This window comes from Idiotropiscis lumnitzeri, chromosome 20, assembly GCF_059441095.1.
Source record: "Idiotropiscis lumnitzeri isolate Australia: NSW breed Sydney's pygmy pipehorse chromosome 20, RoL_Ilum_1.0, whole genome shotgun sequence".
NCBI lineage: Eukaryota > Metazoa > Chordata > Actinopteri > Syngnathiformes > Syngnathidae > Idiotropiscis > Idiotropiscis lumnitzeri.
The window spans coordinates 3,892,508-3,913,460 of record NC_142410.1 but is presented as its reverse complement, the minus strand read 5'-3'; the positions used below and the strand labels follow the sequence as shown (position 1 = coordinate 3,913,460).

The following is a 20,953-nucleotide window of genomic DNA, read 5'->3' as shown; positions in this document are numbered from 1 at the left end:
ATTTAGATTGTATATATATTTTTTTATAAATTCAATCGCTAATTCAACCAATAAAATAAAAATTATTAAAACACATAGATCAATAAACAAGGAAGACAAATCAATTTGCGCTCTAGGAACCAATTATTGCTGTGTTTGTTTAGCCAGGGAAGAAATTACAATAGTGCAGTTACCATGGAAACCTTTCTGAAAGGGGCTAACGCGGTAGCTTGCTAGCTAGTTTGCGAATCGATATCTACTTTCGTTGTGTCCTCAACCACACGTTGAGTAGTTTGAGTAAATGTGTGTCACTGAGATGTGGGATAGCATCTGCGGTAACTTTAACGCATAAATGTTTACGACAGTTTTGTCGGCATCCGACGAGGAAACACAGTGGCAGCTACGTGGTGGGGCAACATGTGAATATAGTTTTCGTCATTTAACAAAAAAAAGATTTATTGTGATAGAAACAAAGTGAAGTCAATGTGACATTACTTATATGGTATATTGGAGCATACTGGACAGTATGCACCAAATTTTAATCCGCACGCCATTGTCGTTCTGAAATCAAAGACAACGTGATGTAATGTAAAGCTCCGCGACAAAAAGAGTGCCATCTGAGTGAAATCCTTTAAATAGAATTTGCTGTGAAGTGAAAGAACCTCACGAGATCATTGATGATTTAGATTTAAATGCACCGATATCGATTCACTAAGAAGTATAACAGAAAAAACGCCTGAAAAAACGCATTTTATTTACTTGTGCATTTGAGTACAAAATGGAAAAAAATTAAAGTGAAACTTATGAATAAAGCTCAAAAGGTGCACGTAAACTTTAGAAGTGCTCAGAAAAATAATAGATTTGCACAATAATTCCCTATTTGTGCATATGAAGGACAAAATTTAAAAATATGGTGACAGCTCTATATTCTTAAATTTTTAATCCAATGACAACTTTTACAATCGCTACGGAACTACAAACATCACATGAAGAGCCACTCTTTCTGCCAACTCCAAAACCACTGTCTCCAACTGAATTGTGAGAAGTGTTGCAATGCATTCATGAATCGATATTTTTACCCACCACCCTAATTATTTGTGTATTTTTCATTCATTTATCCCGAGCTCTAGAGTCCATGTATACAAGCTCATCTGATGTATTTGATTTTTCAGTCACTCTTGTGTTTTGGGGTGTGTGTTCCAGTTCCAGAATGCAGGCAGATGGGGACACCGAGAACAGTGGACTGGGAGACCTGGAGGTCCTGGTGGCCAGTAAGGAGAGAGAGTGGAAGGAGCTTCATGTGAGAAGAATTAATCTGTTGGAAGATTCTCTTAAAAATGCCAAGGAGGAGTGTGCTTCTCTTAGGTAAGTTTTCATCAAATAAGAAGATTATGAAAGATGAACAAATAAAAAAATAACTGTCTTAAAAAATCTTGAATTGTCTCAGAGGCCAATAATACAGTTGTAGTTTGAACATTTGAACTCTTACAGTGTTAAGTCATGATACAAAAGATCATATTTCCCCACCCTGCTCTTAGCGTATTGTACCACACACAGAATGTTTTATTTGCAATGGTTTTGAAATGTGTCTCCAGGATATCTGCCTCCTACTCCATACAATGGAGGTTTGTTGATTATCAAGTGTAACCGAGACATTCTATGTGGAAAGACACATCACTGTTAAAATTGTCAACTTTAATGCTACGAGGACAACAAATGAAACAACTCAACCGCCTCCATTGTTTGTTTGACGAATGATACAGAGATAGAATTTTTTTTTCTAAGTGATTGATGTCAACCATCCTACGCCTATTGCAAAATACACCATGAGTGGTTCGCACATCAGCCTCACTGTTCTGATATTTATATATATATATATATATATATATATATATATATATATATATATATATTTTTTTTTTTTTAAGGCATCAAAACCAGAAGCTGAAAGAGGACTTCCAGTACAATCTTTCTATCCTGGATGAACGAGATAAAGAGCTTGAGCGATATGATGTCATCACTTCCAGGGCTGTGAATGCAGAGGAGAACAGGTAAAACAATAATGGTCACCTGCTTTGGTCCACTGAGTTACATTTTGTGTGACATTGCTCAAGTAATATTGTTATTGCTGAGAGGTATTTTACAATAAAATGTTTGACTCTCAATCTCATCAATTGATTTGATGATTTCATATTGCGTAGATGAACTAAGACAAGTATGTCTCATGGTTTATGAACTAGCAGAGGAACAAGCAGGACAGGAATGGTCCTGGCAGGCAATCTTAACTTAATCAGAAAAACGGCTGTTATTTACAGGCAGGAGGAGCTAACCCGGCTCCGAATCCTGGTTGCCGAGCTGGAGGAGAAGCAAGCCAAAGATGCCGAGGCGAGACAGGAGAACCTGCGTATCAGCCAGAACAAAGCTGCTCAACAAAGGCAGCAGCTGGACGAACTCAGACAGTGAGTCTGGTGGGGGGGATGTAAAGAAATTAATTTGATGTGAATGGTTGCATTCAGCAGTATGTGACATTAAATGAAAACACATTTTCGGATTGTATGGAATGGTCCAAGACTTGGCTCAAAAACAAAGTCACCATAGGCTCTGTGAGTTTATAGATAAAGGAAAGTAAAATGTAGACATAAATATAATAAATGATCATGCCTAAGGAGTCCAAAAATTGGACAATAAGTGGTGCAGTGTCTGGGAACCTTCCCAGTTTGATACTCCTACCCCTCTCAATCTTGATAAAGGACTGTCATTGTGTGACATTGTCAGGAAGCGGTGCCTCTTCCTGTACAGTGTATCCCTGTCGTCTTGGTGCCGAACCCCGTTTTTATGTCTGTGTGCAGACCTCATCAATGCCGATACAGACTGCAGGTGGCCTGTGGCCAGAGCCACCTCATTGTTCTTAAAGCTCTTGATGAGATTGTTCGAACTGCACCACGTAACAAAGACCCCCCCTAGCAGGCTTCTGTACTTGCTTTCTTTTCCGTCCCTAATATGTGTTGTTTCATCTGAGAAGTTTTGAAGTTCTGTTTAAAGTTTATAAATGTGTTGAGGGGGAACAAGGCAGGCAAAATTTCCCCACAGTGCTCTCATGTTCCTGACGCTATCGTGACCTCTAGATTAGACCCTGACCCTGACGGATTGAGGTCTGAGGACACACTGAAAAAAGAAAGTCCTTCGACCACTTTATGTCTTGTACAAATGCATTTGCTTTTTACACCAGTAGCAATGACTGTTCATAAATCAAGTTGGACCACGTACTTCATCCTCATCACTTTAATATTATGATTTTCTTTCTCAGGTATATTGCCTCCTACTGGTGAATGAGTAAACATAATCAAATAATTCATCAAATCATGCTGAAAAATCATTCTTAATTCCGGTATGTGTGTGTTTGTGTGGCTGGATGGAAGCTCTATGACAGATGCAATTCAAAAGCAAATGGAGGAGCACAAGCGGGTGAAATTGGAGGCGCAGCTTAGATTGCGCGAGATGGAGGGAGAGCTCAGTCAGCAGAAACAGGTGAAAAACAAACAAAAATGTTCTCATTTAACTCAGGGATGGGCAACTTAAATGCTGGAAGGGCCACAATTTTGCTACTGCTACTGGTGGGGCACTTAAAACCACTCACTTCCTAACCAGCCGTATGACAAAATGCTATTTTCAAATTATATGCATATATGCAAAACACATGATCTTAATATATTTTATTTAGCTAATACATTTTTAACGCATGTATAAAAAAAAGTTACTTTCTTAACCCAACAACAAAAAGTTTAAGGCAAACTACAGTTTGTGATTGCATAAAAAAAGTACCATTGAAGGACAGCACAAAACTGCTGAACAAGAAATTAACATCAAGTGCAAGAACTCATTCTGTTTTTTCTTTTCACAAAAATGAACTACATTGCATTCCAAATCGTTGAAATTCTTTTACTACTCGCGTTGTAATAATACGTAGTATAAGACCAGGTATAAGCGAAATCAAGACATGTCTGCCATCTACTGGTGATTTGTGAAATTGCAAATTCATACCAGAGTCAAACCCTGCATATTCGCACGCAATTGGGCGTTTGCATATTCTCAGATTTAAAAACATTTTTTTCAATATTTCTTAATTTTTATTTTTCATAATTTTTTTAGTTTGTTTTTTTCTCTCCGTTTTTCATGGAGAACGTTTCATTAACGTTAATCAGGGTATGTTGAAGAATTTTTGGGTTTAGTCCCAAAAATAAAAGTAATAAAGTAATAATAATAATTCCCCCCCAAAACATGTTTTATTTTTTATTTTTTTTAATTAATCAAGGGGCTATTGAGAGTATGGCCTGCGGCTTGACAAACCTGATTTAACACTTTTACTTTTACTCTCTTCGGATGACATCCTGAGCTCAAAACGTACAATATGACCATTAAACTGCTCCTTGTGTTACAGCCACAATGTACAAGACTGAAATAACCACCTGACCTTTAGAATAAAATCACACTGAATTGGCTGTGTTACATCTATCGGTACTGTATTTTCCAGTGCATGGATGTGTGTGTTCCGGCCTATTGGTCAGACTTGATCCCAGTGTGAATATTTTGGGATCTTGTACGCTCATGTTCGCACTGGTGTTAAACTGACACCCATCAAAATATGATTTATAGTCATTACCATGTTAACTGTTGCCACTAAAGTAAATGTCTCTCTATTTTCCTCTCTCCCTGCCCAACAGGAAATTACATCAACATGCAACAAAGTGCTCAGACAACAAGAGCATGAGTTCAATTTAAAACTTGACGAGATGCATGCAGTGCTGCTGTCCAGCGATCTGAAGGTCAAGAAAGTATAATATTGGCTTGATACAAAATGTTGCCACTACTCTTTGTTGACATATTTCTGTATTTTCTTTTCTACAGGTAAAGTTGCTGTCTAACGAGTGTGATGCTCAGAGTCAGGCTCGGGTGCAAGCAACACAGGCGCTCCAAGCATCCGAAGAGCTCTGTAAGCAATTACAAACCGAACTACAACGCAAGGCGGATTTGAAGAATGAAGCCTCTGCTGTCAAGGAGGTCAGGTATGACATTATGTAACAGTGTTGCATGTGTTTAGGGCCCGTTTTGAGATGAACAATTTTTAGCATGAATACCATACCACTATAAATTTTCTTGAAAAACTTGGGGATGCATACTATGGGGGACTGAAAGTGCGAAAATTAAATAGATAAATTTCCCCCATTGTGGGACTAATAAAGGACATCTTATCTTAAATATGCCATGAAGTTTAATTAAAATGGTCATTGATTAATTAAATGAATTAATTTAATGTTTCATTTGTTAATTAAATATGGAATGAAATAAGTCTGGCATATAATTAAATTATCAATGGTTATATGTAAAAAAAAAAAAGCTATATAATTATTTTGTATTTAATTAATAATTTTTGTATTTAATTAATTATTTTTCTATTTTATTATTTATTTATGTATTTAATTAATTATTTATGTATTTAATTATTTCATGGTCCCGCGTTGCAGTGTTTCATGAATTAAATTTATCTGTCAAACTCAGCCATCAAGTTAGTGGGCGGGGCTAAACTCTGACAAACTCAAATCTTTCTAAGCCATGAAATTATTAAATACCGAAATAAATAATTAAATACATAAATCATTAATTAAATATATAAATAATTATATAGATTTTTTTTAAACAAATAATCATTGCTAATTTAATTAATGACACATGTATTTATTTCATTTCACATTTAATTAAGAAATGAAATATTTCATTAATTAATGACAATTTTAATTAAACATTTCATGGTGTATTTATTTATTTAATTTTGGCACTTTCAGTCCTCCAAAGCATACTAGGCTGGCAATTATATTCATACTCTTGATCACTACTGTTTGTTTAACATGCATCTCAAGTTTCTCTGGCATCTGTCTCAGGATAAAGGAACTTGAGGAGAAGGTAAAACGGATGGAGAACAAACTGAAGAAACAGAAGGATGACCACATGAAGAAGTGAGTCAATGCAATCTCCGTAATTTATATGTGCCAACCGGGAAGACACAGAAAAAAAGTGTTGTAATTGAACAGCATCTTGTGTGTAGTTTGTGGTAGCGTATAACTGCACTGCAGCATACTGTGAGTGTGTGTTACTGTATGTCTAATATTCTCTTACGTCACCAAAAATTGGATTTAAAGACGTATCACCCTAATGCCACCCCCATTAAAGACTGTTGAAATTGCTTGTATGAAATTATGTATGTCTGTGCCTATCAAGACATGAGGACGTTTCTCGGGCTCTGAAAGACAAAGATGAGCAGCTGCAGGCCCAGTGTCGGGCACACAAAGACCAGTTAAAGAGAACAGAAGAACGCGTCATCAAACTGAAGAAAGATATGGAAATTCAGTCTACGAAAGCGTGCTTGGCACAAAAAGACATGGCGGTGACTTTGCAAAAGAAAGATGACATAATAAAGAGGTGAGACATGCTTCTTATTGACTCTTTAGTGGGTTTGTCAGTGTGTTGTAAGGCTTATCTTGCTTTGTGATGAATTGAGCCGTTTTTGCTCCTGCCATAAAGTAATTACCATGAATAAACATTAGGGATCAGAATCAGAAGTGTACTAATGAGCTATTCTTGGCATCATGAGCAGATAGATTCCTTTCTTCCTCCTTTCTCAATGCTCCATTTCCATCAGTTTGATAAAGGATCATCTTGATCTGATCAATTCCCCACCCCCCAAAAAATCAGGTCGTACTTTCTAGGCAATTTCCAGCCTGGCCTTTTTATTCTTATCGCTCATTAGAGATTTGCAGACAGATGAGGGGAGTAAAAAACGCACACACATTCCCATCAGTAATTAAACTGTGTCTGTCCTCAACTGCTGTTGTCTTCGATCTAAACAGTTGACCTGAGTACACCCATGGTTTGTTTCTACTTAAGGACTATCCAAATGGTTGCAGTGGTTATGGCCAATATTTGTGCAATGACTGATAGATTTTCTGTTGTCTCTTCGCTTCGCAATTGCTTGTTTTTCCACCCAGACAGCTCTATGGTTGTCTGGCAACAAATCACACCTGTCAGTCGCACGCTTCAATACTGACATGAAAAACGCGGGGCATTCAAAGAGGATCTGCTGTCATATAAGTTATATATTGGATCTAGAGATAAAGCTGAAATGTTGATAATGTGTCACATGTTCATATTTTGCCATCCAATCCAAATGTTTTCAGCCTCCATCCGCAGAAAGGAATTGGCCTTATTAGTCTAATATTTTGTACTAATACTTTATGTGTGTCTATATTCCACAGACTACGTACCGAAGTGACTACAGCCGAGACTGTCTGGGAGAGGCATATGAGTCAGACTTCCAATGAGATGGTGGCCAAGAATACAGAGTTGATAACCTTACAGAACAGTAATAGCAAACTTCAGGCTGAGTTGGAGAGGAGCAGGGAGGAGATTAACAGGTGAGAGAATGTACAGTCTGGTTATTATATTGAAATGACCTTTTGTTTGTTATCAGGTACAAGCAAGATGTGAGTTCTGGTTTAGAGAGAGAGGCCGCCCAAGATCAGGCACGAGTACAGTTGGAGCTTGAGTGGCAAGAGCGCTATGATGCCGTCAAGGCGAAACACTACTTGGCTAATGAGCAGCTTATACAAGATTTGACCCTTGCCAGAGACCAGGTCAGTTTTTTGTCGTGAAAGAACTTAATTATTTTGTTTCTTATTATGTCAATCACTAGATGGTATTTTTAAGTGAAAACCAGGGGAGGTGAGACGTTTTTATCACATCACACAACAAGCCATTGTGTGTTAGTGTGTAAAATGTAAATTAAAGCAAAATATGATTTATTTATTTTATTTGTTTTTTTTCTTATTCAGGCAAAGGCAGAGCTAAGTGAGAAAGAAAAGGTGTTGCATAACTTGACTGTCAGGCTTCCATCTGCTGAAAAGGAAAGTGACAAAGTAGTGCAGGTAAGAAAATGTTTTTTTACGTTGTATTGAACATGGCAACCCATTTTCTGATGTTGAAGTACAATATTTGTAATAATTTGTTGAACAAGGAGATATGTAATCTCCTGGAAACTGCACAGTGGACGCCACGTGGATATTGTGTTTTACTGGCAGCTGATGCCCTTCACTTCTTGTGCCGTGTATTCACGCCCGTACAGTTTTTGGCAATGGCCTTTTCTCCTAGCAGGCGCCCTATGAGGTACAGTATAATGGCCTTTCAACTTGACTCCTTGCCTCTCCAAACTGGGAGCTGCTATAAACTGTTGGCATGAGGGGGAAAACAGCACCTTATCAAATAACACTTAAAGGCTAAGTGGTTGCAATGAAAACCATGACATGATTCTTTAACGATACCACGAGCACGTACCTTTGTGTGGCATTTGCTAAGTCAAATAAATGTTTGAATATTAAAGGGGAAGTCAACCCCCCAAAAATTGTTTGCAATATTTCCCATGCGCCTCCTCCAGTCTGAAAACGCCATTCTCATTTATATTGCATTTGTGGAATATGAAATAGGCAGCAAAAGCCACCTGTTTTTAGGCATCTCAGGGAGCGGCCATTTTGTCCACTGAAAATGACATCACAATTGCTCAGGTAACAACCAATCACGGCTCACCTGTTTTATGCAGCTGTGCCTTGATTAGTCGTGATCTGACCCCTGAGCAACTGCTACGTCATTTTCAGTTGACATCAAGTGGGAAAATGGCCGGCCCTTGAGATGGATAAACAGGTGGGTTTTACTGCTTAACTCATATTCTACAAACACAATATTAACCCGAATGCCGTGTTTCGACAAGTGAGCCAGCATAGAAAGAATTCTTGTCACAAAAATTTGGGGGCTGACTTCCTCTTTAAATTATATTATTTATGTGTAATCCATGTAAAAAAAAAAATCTGACAACATGGATTGCTTCACTGTTAATATATCCATACATTTCCTGTATTGCAAAATATCCCAACAGCTAACCTGTCTATCACATTAATGTTTCTTTTATTTATTTAGTATTAACATTATTATTTATTTTTTAACATATAACTTTTATTAACCTAACCTAAAGTGAATCGTATTTTTTAGTAGTAGCTATTGGAAGGATGTCTTTCTGTTTCCTAGACATTGGAGTGGTACCCCTCGATCTTGTTAAAATAATAAACCTGAGAGTTGAAAGTTTGATTTTACGCAGATAACGTGTGTCAAATGTTAGTGATCCTGGCTCTGCAAAAATACGACTACAAAAATAAAAAATAAATATGACGAATAATAAAGAATAATAAAAAAAATACCACGAATGTACTTTGCCAGAGGAAAAAACTCTTACTTTGAATAAAAAAGTATTTAATAAAAAATATCCTGCAGCTTGGGTCACGAGTTGTCATCAAATATATTTTGCATTCATCGACTTTGCTTCAACTGTTGATCTTGTTTTTCTAAAAGCAGTGATTTGGATAATAACAACATTGTTCTCATCAATATATATCCACAGGGTCCCACACCAAAACCAGACGCGCAGGCATCAGAGGAGATAAATTCCCTGGTTGAGCAGAACAGCTTTTTGCGAGCTGTGGTTTCCCAGATGAGAAAGGATATGGAGGATCTTGGTCATCTCCTACCACATCAAGAGATCTCCTCTCCCAAGGCAGTTAAAGCCCCCGAAGCGACTGCAACTACCTCCACGACCGAGCCTCTTGCCAAGCATGCGGACATCTCTGCCAACACCATCCCAGCATATTTGTCAGGTCTCTTTCACAGAAACATAATGGATGACGTTAAAATGTCAACCAGAAGTTCAATGCAAACATTAATCACAAAATGGACTCTGGCAAACGATGCTCACTTTTTTGTTTCTTTGTTTTAGACAACACTCAGGCTCTGAAGCAGGAAGTGGTCCTGCTGAATGCTCGATGTAGACACCTCGAGGAGCAGCTAGAAGGTGCTTCAGGGCTCCCAAAAGAGTCCCTGACCCACACATCTGTGAACAAACCACATCCACTTGACCAGAGATCTAAAGAAGGTAGTTTTCAATTCAATATGGTTGGCTAAAGTCACTTTTTATATGGAACAGGATCAGGATTTTATTTTCAGTGTCCCGAACGCTGTTCAATATGATTATAATGTTTAAGAAAATATATTTTAAAAGATCGATTATCATTCTGAGCCGTGCTGTTTCAAGTTACCTTAAGCAGATAAATGTAAAAAAAATAATAATTGGAAAACGTGTTTTTATTTTGGTTTGGATCAGTTTTGTGCCTGGAGAAGCATGCTGACTCCACTGTTTTGATGGGCCAAGTGGGGAGAAAGCCGGGACATGCCAACATGAGGGATCAGGTACTGGATGGATTCACAATTAATTCAGGTGACCTGTGTTCAACTGTGATTAAATTTATCTTAATGTAGTAGTGATTTGTTTTCAGTCACGGGTTTATGCCTACATAGACATTGTCTTCCGATAAAACAGGGGTGGGCAAACCTTTTGATTGGTGGGCCACAATGGGTTCTAAACTTTGACAGAGGGGCCGGACCAAAAGCAGTTGGATGGAATGTTTTGGTAACCTCACCTCATCGGAGAAAAGAAATACATTTAATTTTAAATGACAGTGAACAAAAAGCATTACAATAATATATACACAGTATTTAGAAAACAAAACATTTAATGGGCCGCATCTGGCCCCCGGGCCGTAGTTCGAACCTCATATGTCCAAATTGAAACCATTTAAAAAAAAAAAATCATCAATGTATACTACTGGGTAGTCATCACACCAATTAAAAATAAATTACTTAATAGCTTCTTTTTTTTTTTCCTTTTTTTTATATATTTCATGAAAAGTGGTTTTGTTTATGTGAGATTTCACCCAACTCCTGCGATATCCGCGTTTATGACAGAATTAGGCTACTAAAATGAGTTTCATAAATCTATTTTATGTAAATTATACTTTTTATTTAAATAAATCTATTCATGTTAATAATGCATTAACTAAATGTCTCAGTTCATTTATGAAAGTTTTGGACGGAGCATGTTCGACCACAGCACAGCACAGCCAGCAAGCAATTTTATTTTACTATAATTTCACCTCCTGTCCTTTCAGAGTGCTTTGGTGCAACAAGTCCAAAATGAGAACCTGTGGCAGCAGCAACTGACCTCAGCTCTGATGGCTGGTGCTGCATCCGGTAATGTTCAGGGTGTTAAAAGGAACATCGCACTGGCACATGCCAGGCTGAAGCAGGCAGCGTCCTATATTGCCCGACTTAGCAAGGAGAAGCAACAGCTCATACAGATGGGCAACTGCCTTCGTGCCCGGATCACCAGCGCTGGATTACAGGGTATAATAAGAAACATGCATTTATAACATGGTGTTGTCATATTGGTTAGGTCAACTCCATTATGTTTATTCTGAGCAACCCAAAGTGAATGCAAATCTTCATTTAATCCAGTGTTGTATGCTTTACAGAGGCAATTGAGCATACGACAGATACCGCCACAGTGGAACAAGGTTATCAACATGATCGTCTTTCTGCTCTGGAGCAGCTTCAGTATAAACTCACCACGCAGGTACATTTTCTAATTAGAGATTATCTAGATCTATATTACTTGGTTTGTCCTGCCAAATACAGTATAATCTTGCATTTCGAAATTGATTTTCTTCCATTTCATGTTACTTTTTTTTTTTAATGCTTTAAAAGCTGATTCAGACTCTATTCTCAAGAAAAATACAATACCAATCCATTTGTGCTTTCAGTCTTTAGCTCAGGTTGCAGTTTCCAAATTAAAGATGTGTTCTCAAATCAAGACTAACCCGAACCAAACTTAAAAGAAATATATCACGTATTGCCAACATTGAATAATTTTTGTCATTATGTAGGGCTGTCGAAATTAAAGCATTAACTCTGGAGATTAATCTAAAAATTTTTTAACTCAGTTAAATATTTTAACTCAATTAACTGATTTACTTCAGATCATCTCATAACGAAACACCGTTCTCAAGTTACCACTGAGCCTTGAAAGACCAAGACTGCTGGAGTGTGGCGCTTATGGGCAGTTTTGAGAAATGTTTAAAAAAAATGACTGTTAAGATGTTTCCATTTAGATTATATTGAAGGATCAAAGAAAGCTTTCAAAACAGTCTTTAAATACCCTTCATATTTGGTGATGTTGCATTATTTCCAAGATATTATGAAATAAAATATCTGTTACAAGCTTCATAAAAAATTGTAGTTGGAAAAAGTGATTAATCGCAATTAATCATGGACATTTTTTATAATTAATTTGTCTCAAATGTCACTTGCCAGTTGTAAGTAACATTGTAAAAGGACATAATGAGTCCTTTAAAAGACCTCACATTAAATACATGTCTGTTCCCTTGATCAGCAGGAACGTTATTTTATTTCCTGATATAACTAATATTGTATACAAATATGACTTGGGCTTCATCCACCTGTTCATGATAAGCAGAAATAAAATGGTTAGATATATCCTGGATGGATGAAATTGAAATGAGGGCCTGAGAAAAGAGCTGCTTTACCGTCTGTTGTGTATTTCTACCACTAGAGGGCAAACCAAGCCCACTTAAACTATGTGTTGTGTTCCTAGGAGCTTCAGTATGCTGTGAGGCAAATGGCTTGCACTGTTGCTGAACATGCTGCCTCATCAGACAGCAGAGGGCCACCCATAAAAAGAGACAGCAAACTTTGTCACACCGGGCACAAAACCGCTGATGAGCCTGGGGTAATAGTGTGCACAATGTCACAATGAAATTTAGATTTCACTGCTGGAAACAGTACAACCACCTAGGATGAACTCAAAATCCAACTGAGATTTGTTGGGATGCAAAGCATATTGCCAACGGAAAAAAATCTGTTGCAGGCTCAATAAAGTTTTATGAAACGGTCGGGCATTTTTCTTTTCCCATGGGAAGTCAACCTCAAAATGTTCAAATATTCTACTTTTCAGCCCCACTTGTCTAAACTTGATATTCTGATTAATATTGTGTTTGTGGAATACAAATTAAGTAGAAAAATCCACGACCAATCATGGCTCAGCTTCAACAAACAGATGAATTGGGATTGGTTGTTACCTGAGCAACTATGATGTCATTTTCAGGTGACAGCAAGTGACTAAATGGCCGCCAGTAATTGACAAAAAAAAACGGGTGGATTTTGCTTCTTACCTCATTCCACAAACGCAATTGTAATAAAAAATGTTTAGACAACATACCCAAAGTGTAATAGTAAATTAAGACAAAATGTAAGACTTCACATGACAAATGACTAATGCATTAGTCGCTTATGTCGCCTTTTCTGATCTAATTCAACCTTAATGCAAACTGAAACTTGGAAGAAGAAAAAAAAAATAGAAATCAATATGCATCTTTTATTTGACTTTGTATCCTTTCCTCAGACCTCTAATATGTCTGACAAAACTCCCGTGATCAATCAGCAACCGAACGCGTTGGAGGTGAAGATGCAGCCCAGCTCGGAAGAGTCTCTTCAGTCATTAAAGGAGATTTGGGAAATACTGGACCATGGACTGAGTTCATCCATTTACTCAGAAGGTACAGTTATAAAAACAAACTTGTTTGCATGCCATTTATTTATTTATTTTCTTCCTATAGAACAGGGGTGGGCAAACGTTTTGATTGGCGGGCCACAATGGGTTCTAAAATTTGACAGAGGGGCCGGACCAGGAGCAGATGGATGGAATGTTTTGGTAGCGTCACCTCATTGGCAAAATTAAATACATAAAATTTTAAATGAAAGTGAAAAAAAGCATAACAACAATATATATGTCTTTGTAAAACCACAGCATTTAGAAAATAAAACATTAACAAGGGGTATTCATTAAATTTTTTCGAGTTTGGCGGGCCGGATTAAAACGTTTAACATGTGGCCCCTGGGCCGTAGTGTGTAATGTGTCTGAAGATAGATTGATATCTTAAATGTAATAAAATGAAAAATAAAATTTGTTTATCAATTGCTTAATGTCAAGGACAGTGTTGTTGCATGAAGCCGACAAAATGTTTTGTTTTTCATGTAACAAAAAAAGACCTGCTTTGAATGAACAATACTTGCACTAATTAGATTGATAGGCAGATGATATCTGATTTTCGAAACTTCTACTGTTTCAATGGCTTGTGAAATTATTCGTCCCGCTTGAACTTTTTGACCTTTTGCCACATCTGCGGCTTCAAATTGAAAATGTAAAAAGGAATGTGTAAAATCGGCACCAAATGTGACGCAAATGTGAAGTAGAACAAAATTTATATAATATTTTAAACTTTTGAGAAATAAATTGGGGCCCTGCATTAATACTTTGTACCTCTCCATTTCAATATGATTAATGGAAAAGTGCTCTGCAAATTGTTTAAAGCTTGTGAAATCTTGTCATATCCTAATCCTGCTTTAAACCTCTTCACAACTTTATTCCGGACTCGTCTGGTGTGTTCCTTGGTTTTCATGATACTGTTTATTCCTCAAATATCTGAGACCACCACGGAGCACGTGTATTTATACTGAGACTAGTTTACAGGTGGACTCTATTAATCATCATTGATTCAGGTCATCATCGGATCATTCCAAAATACTCCTGGAGTGAGTTGGCTGCACTGAAAGTAAAGGGGCTGGATAATATTGCATGCCCCACTTTTCAGTTCTTTATTTTAGAAAAAAAAAGTTTAAAATGTCATATGCATTTCATTCTACTTGACATATGTGTCTTGTTTAGTGTTTAATTCAGATTTGTATATTTTATATATTTATGTTTGAATCCTGAAATGTGGCTCTATGTCAAAAAGATTAAGGGTGGGGGGGGTGAATACTTTGACAGGCCACTGTATGTAGTGAACAGTTTAACCAAAGCAGACTGACCCATGCTAACGAGGCAAAATGTTTACTTTTGTTCAAAGTGTTCCACAGATCAATAAGCGTTAAACAAATTTAGTCACAGAAAGGCATACTATTTGTATTGCAGTTGTAATAGTTGCATTGTGAATTATAGTTAACATGATCATTGATGGACTGGCGAGTACACTGGCTTACAAACATTAAAAAAAGATCTCTTTCTGTCATTTAATCTACGAATCAATTATTATGACCATCTTTGTTTCACTGAATGTGCACATCTTGATTATATATCTAAATTACTTCCTGCTGACAGTGATTCAGCACTTAACCCTTGAGGAAGATGTGCTCCTCTATTCTTTTGTAAGACACCAGCTAAATGAACATGCATTAAACAACACACCTCATTTCTGTATCAAGGTGAAAGCGAGCTGAACAGGAACAGAGCAACTAAGTCAGTCACTGCTGGAGTGACAGTGACTGGTACCAGCGCTCCCATCCAGAGTCGTTCCCCAGCTGAGCTGCAGCAGAAGAAGAACCCCACCAAAGTACTGCCCAACCCGCCTAAAGATTGCCGCCATGGAGGCCCAAGCAAAATGGGCAAGATCAGGAACTATAATACTAAAGACTGATACACACACACACAGAAGACAATTGTTCAATTTATACATCATTTATGACCATTGTGTGATCAGTAAGTTGTTTTCCACATTTGGTTAGTAAGTGAGCAAGCAAATCATGATCAAAGGTAGTAGTTTGAAAGCTTCAAGAGAACAATGGAAAGACAAGTTGTTGGCTTGCAAATGTACTTTTTTACTCTTGGTAACTGAAAATGTTGCTTTTGTTTATTCTAGACACCCACACCAATGCTGCACTTTTTGGCTGTATTGGTTAGGTATATTTAAAAACCTGTGCCATTTTTAAATATACAAGTATACTGCAAAATCAGATGTGTTCAATTGGTTTGTTCTTTGTCTGGGAAAAATGGAGACAAACTTAACTGAATTGAAATCTCTAAATATAAATTCAGTAATTTTCTGAAAGACATAAAATCACTAGCCAATTCCTTGTTGCTGCTAATGCCCAAATAAATATATGTATATATGCACTTTAGAAAATAAGTTTTTGGATGACTTTCAATTTAGTCCACCTATCAAATGTTAACAAAGCCGTAACTTCACTTTATTTAGAGCCTTGCCTTTCAGTGAACTCTGGAAGATTTTTTTTCTCTGTGCTTATCAGACTGGGTCAGTACGAGGAGTTTTCCCTCCCAACATCATCCGAGATGAATTGATGAACGACAGTAACCTCAGGAAATCACACCAGCATTGCTGCCGACGTCATCACCTGGCGCCGCCTCTTAATCACGCTATCACTCTTACTGTAGTTTCTGATTGGATGAATCTTCACACCCTCGCTACGCCATAGGCCCACTTTTTTGTCAAATAAATACGTGCGTGTCATCCACGTGTGCCGTCCCAGACTTGTCACTGGTAGGTAAGTTCACGTTCAATGTCGATTTACGTAAAAGTAAACCTGGTTTTATTGATGGCATGTCTGAACGTGACCGGTTAATGTATACTAGGGGGCACAAACCAGAAGGTCGTCAAAACATAAACGCGGTTTTCATGGACCAAATTGGTGAAAACAACAAAAAAATAAAGTAACCCGATTTCTTAACCACACGATAAAAACAAAGTTATCCAAAAATTATTTCATATTGATAACGTAGTTTCTATAAGCGCATATACGTTTTGAGACTGGCTTGTTTATACACGAGCTGAGCAGATGTGTCATTATAGCCACATCATTTTACTACAAATGATTATTTCACCACGTGGGAGACATCAAATACCGGCATCCAATTTATCAAAGTGTCCTTAACTGATTTTTCGTCTTTAAAGTTAAAAGGCACATCCCTCATAGATGCGAAAAACTGACTTAACTTCACATGGAGATACACAGTGACCCTGCAAGGTCGATTTGAACTCTACTAAGCCTCCCGTTTCTCCATATTTTTATTTTTTTCCCCTGCGTCTTACTAAAAGTGGCGTTGACTGAATTACTCGCCTCTGGCTGGATCCGATAGCCCGGCCTCTTTTCTCATTGGACTGCTCAGCCAAACCAAGCCGTCAGCCCATGTGGCGTGGCCTGGCACAATGTGAGACATTTAAAAATCATCAGAGGGGAGAGAAGAGAAAACGGTCAAGTGCGGATGCTGCTTTTCACCTCTTTGACAGTCGACGCAGTACCCCCGCCCACCGTGGAGCAACTAACGGAATAAACGAAGGGACACATGCCCCAGAAGCGCCTTAGCATCCCATCCAAGCGGTTGTTGCTCGCCAGTTAAAAAGAAGAAATACGACGCAGGTAAACACGCTAACTGCTTTTAGCTAGCGGATAACATCGTCACATCATGACTCTTTTAAATTTGACTGCGTCGATTTAAACGCTTGAGACTTACTGTACATTATTGTCATTACTGTATTCTAAAATATGTGCGCGGTCGAACGTGTTCGCTATAATAGCAATACTGTATTTTGCCTCGTGATGTGGATACGTCATATGAATTACAGATTCGAAAGTGGTTGCACACAATTTCTGGCCCTGTGTGACATATAGTATATTATGTAATGGATGTTCGCCGAAAAAACTCTTAACTTTACATCTTCCTGTTTTCTCTGCTTGTCTGTCACTTTGGAGTTCATGGTTGCTGAGTCGCACTGGGTGAACCAAATGAAGTAACACAAGAGTGAAAAGACTTTCCCAAGCAGGCTGAGGAATTAATTGTGTGTGTGCCAAATGTAAAAGGGTGGGCATGAAAAGAGCTTGACTAGTAACATTGGCCGGCTTAGCTTTCCAAAAAGACTTCAAAGCCATTAAAAATAATTGGACAGCTTTGCTGACTAGTCAAACAAAGACTCTTACTCATGGATTGTGTACCTTTATCAAATGAGTGCATTTATTATGTAATACATATATTCCCAAAGTTAGATGGCACAATATTATCTATGGAGCAAGATGTGGGGAAAATGTTTAAAGAGGGTGACATGATTTCTTTATTGAGCCAAGACACACCATAATACAAAAATAATTTTCACACCACAAAACAAGAATGTAACAAAAAGTATGATGGCTACTGGAATAATCATGATCTTGTTTTACTTGATGTGCTCACCATGAAATCTGGGCCCTAGCAAGAAGCCATGACTGATTCTCATCTCTTGCATAAATGACAGCAGGTGAATACTCAACTTCATTGAACCTTCTGCCATCTGATGAAAGACAATTTCATTGTTCTGCCTGTAACGTGCTCACTAGCATAGTTACATGAACAAAGTTATATTTGTGAGAAAATAATACTTTGGAGACAAATTTAGTCTAACTGGACAGCGCTTCTTTTGGCTCAACGAACACTATGGTTCCATAGCTGGTTGGGAATCACTGGCGTGAAGTATGTTTATCCACCTCAATTGGAGGAAGATGATCATGTGTTGCCACTAACAGGTTGTATGACAAGTGGAAACTTGTTTTGCTGCTCTGTGAGTTAATCACTCAAATTTCCTCAATGGACTCTTTCGTAGACTCAACCTGAGTCATATAGCGTGATCTTTTTTTTTTGGAGAGCGAGAGAGAAAACATTGTTTGCCTAGCAAATATACTTAATAATAGAAAAAATCCTTTATTTGTCCCACAATGGGGGAAATAAGATAAAATTCATGAGCTAAAGGAGCGTTGATAATAAAATATACTGGATTCCTCAGATATAGTGACGTTATTCAAGGATCTAATCAGAATAGGCAAAATGCAAAAGATGATAGAACACATCAGAGTCTTGACATCATCATTCTGCTATGTCATAGCCAGGGTGTTGGTGTGTGAGCCAGTCACTTTAAGGCTATGTCTGGCACTCAAGGTGTCATTGTAATCCTAATGAGCGTGCATCCTGGAACCCAAATCCCTCCAGGAAAGGCTCAGGACAACTGTCCACCTAACAGACCCGTATTAAGAAGAGCATTAGGGCAGATTTTTTTTAAACATTGGTCTTTACTGTTGGGTTCCACAGAATTTGGTTGCATTCGTTTGATTAAAATGATTTTTTTGTATTACATGGGGAAGATGTGGCTGAATGACTTAAAATTCAGAGGGAGCTCATTGGTTGTTGAGCACCTGCTGGCACAGAAAGGCATGGCCTAGAAAGGAGAAACAAAGAGCAAGACAGACAGACAGACGCACACGCACGCGCGCACACACACACACCCCACACCCCCACACACTACATCCCTGATGTGTACACTAGTCTACGCTGACTACATTGTCTGCTGAAATTGCTCGTCCACGCGTGCTTTGTAGGAGCCCCCATTTCCAAACATGCCAATCAAAGCCCACACAATTTCACAAGCTTTGATACCAAACCACCTTCACAGTGAAGTGATACATTGTACTCTTTGTGTTTTGGTGCTGTAAAAAAGCATAACCAATGAATATATTTTCCTATTGGGTTATATGATTTGTACCGTTGTAAGATGGAAACTCGCTGTACTGTGTTCACCGAGCCGAAAAAGCAACCCAGTCCTGTTTGTTGACCATAATAGTGGATTCCCTGCTTTGGCTTTCTGACCTTGGACAAGCTGTAGAAGACGGGTGGATGAATAATATCTTACCGAGTTACCTCTTTTGTTGACAGAAATACAGCATGGATGACGTCGTCATTGCAGGTATATCGGGCCGGTTGCCCGAGTCCAACAACCTGGAGGAATTTTGGGAGAATCTCATCAATGGAGTGGACATGGTGACAGAGGACGATCGCAGGTGGACTCCAGGTTAGTGCATGCTAGGATATGGCGGCTGTGCAGTGAAATACAACATTAATTGGGCAACGGAGTGCGCCAGGAAAGTTACAGAAGATAATTAACCAGCAACTATCAAGGCATACTTTTTACAATGTTGCGTAATCAGGTTATATGAAGACACTCTGCTGTTTTCAGGAATCCCAACTGCTTATCAGTCCTGATCTGACCTGGCTGATCTCTTTTGCTCACTGCCAATGTATTACTAATGTGTCTGTGCACCAAGTTTGAGTTCTTCAGTAATTTGGCCAATTGAAGATGATATCAATTACACTAATTGAGCAATGTAAACCTTGGTACATATATGCTTGCGCTGATTTGACACATATATTTGCAGATTTGTTGCAGCAGACTATAATTTAATGCCAAATGTAGCCTCATTCTTCAAATAAGGAAGTGAGAAGGTAAACTTAACTGGCATCTTGGTATGGTATGAAGGTGCTGCTTTTGTTTAGTGACTTTATGACTAGCACAGAGAATTATATCAACTATTCATTGGTTAATTATACACTGGTTAAGTGCTGAGTTGTTATAGTTTTGGAATTTTAATTATAGTTAGTTTTTATTTCGTTTTGAGTATTTTTTAAATTTAGTTTTAAGTATATATCAGTGTGGGCTTGTTATTTTTTTTTTCTTTTTTACCCCCAAAAGCCCCAAATTTAGGATTAGTTGTTGTTGAAACAATCGTTTAACAAAAATATTAATAAGTGTATTTAATTTAGATTTTCTTTTTTAAAATCTTGACTTTTATGTTTAAAAGTACTAATGGTATCGGTTACTTGGTATCGATGAGAACTTTAGTAAAGACTCCGATAGGTATCAGCCTGAAAAAAATGGTGCAGTACATCCCCACTAATCGTGTAGTGCCTAATTTTTCATGGTTCAGTTTTAGGCTACATTTTCATCAATAGCTTGACAGTGATTGTAAAAAAAAATCAGAACAATGAATCTTTGAACTATTAAGTGGGTTTTTAACAGTGACTTATCGTTTTGCCTTGTTTGTGTTTTAGGCCTGTACGGTCTCCCAAAGAGGAACGGGAAACTGAAAGACATCAGCCATTTTGATGCTGCATTCTTTGGAGTGCATCCCAAACAAGCTAACACCATGGACCCTCAACTCCGTCTCATGCTGGAGGTTGCTTACGAGGCTATTGTTGATGGAGGTAAGGACCCTGAACCTTTCCGAATGAAATATTTACTGCGGTAGCAAAATGTACTATGCATGATTGTATAGGTTTGTTGGAATGTAAAATCTGATTTAAGTCACAATCTTTGTTGAC

At 37.9% G+C, this 20,953-nt stretch overlaps 2 protein-coding genes and 1 long non-coding RNA gene across 6 annotated transcripts in view; 2 read left to right on the top strand and 1 right to left on the bottom strand.

Annotated features, from left to right (window-relative positions):
• The first annotated feature begins 132 nt into the window (after window positions 1-132).
• On the top strand, window positions 133-15,769 carry ccdc57 (coiled-coil domain containing 57). 3 transcript variants are annotated; one of them, XM_088284857.1, is made up of 20 exons: window positions 133-386; window positions 1,183-1,344; window positions 1,908-2,030; window positions 2,295-2,438; window positions 3,399-3,507; window positions 4,701-4,802; window positions 4,885-5,042; window positions 5,916-5,990; window positions 6,253-6,453; window positions 7,287-7,445; window positions 7,502-7,664; window positions 7,863-7,955; window positions 9,476-9,728; window positions 9,848-10,003; window positions 10,232-10,317; window positions 11,076-11,310; window positions 11,439-11,539; window positions 12,578-12,712; window positions 13,385-13,538; window positions 15,244-15,769. In XM_088284857.1, the coding sequence occupies exons 2-20, from the start codon at window positions 1,190-1,192 to the stop codon at window positions 15,453-15,455; spliced, it is 2,814 nt and encodes a 937-aa protein (XP_088140983.1). In that variant the 5' UTR covers window positions 133-386; window positions 1,183-1,189; the 3' UTR covers window positions 15,456-15,769. The 3 variants fall into 3 exon arrangements, with proteins under 3 accessions (XP_088140983.1, XP_088140982.1, XP_088140981.1); XM_088284856.1 differs by having other exon boundaries at window positions 133-398; XM_088284855.1 differs by having other exon boundaries at window positions 133-1,017.
• On the bottom strand, window positions 8,828-17,042 carry LOC148317152 (uncharacterized). The gene is made up of 3 exons (XR_015840068.1): window positions 16,894-17,042; window positions 9,827-9,961; window positions 8,828-9,732 (listed from the first exon to the last, which is right to left on the bottom strand). It is a non-coding gene; the product is annotated as an uncharacterized LOC148317152 (long non-coding RNA).
• The window catches only part of fasn (fatty acid synthase), a 20,054-nt gene continuing 15,388 nt past the window's right edge, over window positions 16,288-20,953 (top strand). The window contains exons 1-3 of one of the 2 annotated variants that reach the window (XM_088284854.1): window positions 16,288-16,320; window positions 19,511-19,646; window positions 20,684-20,836. In XM_088284854.1, the coding sequence (XP_088140980.1) occupies window positions 19,520-19,646; window positions 20,684-20,836 (280 nt within the window). In that variant the 5' untranslated portion in view covers window positions 16,288-16,320; window positions 19,511-19,519. Of the gene's footprint in view, window positions 16,321-16,841; window positions 17,194-19,510; window positions 19,647-20,683; window positions 20,837-20,953 lie in introns of those variants that run through there. The other variant, XM_088284853.1, reaches the window with a different exon arrangement.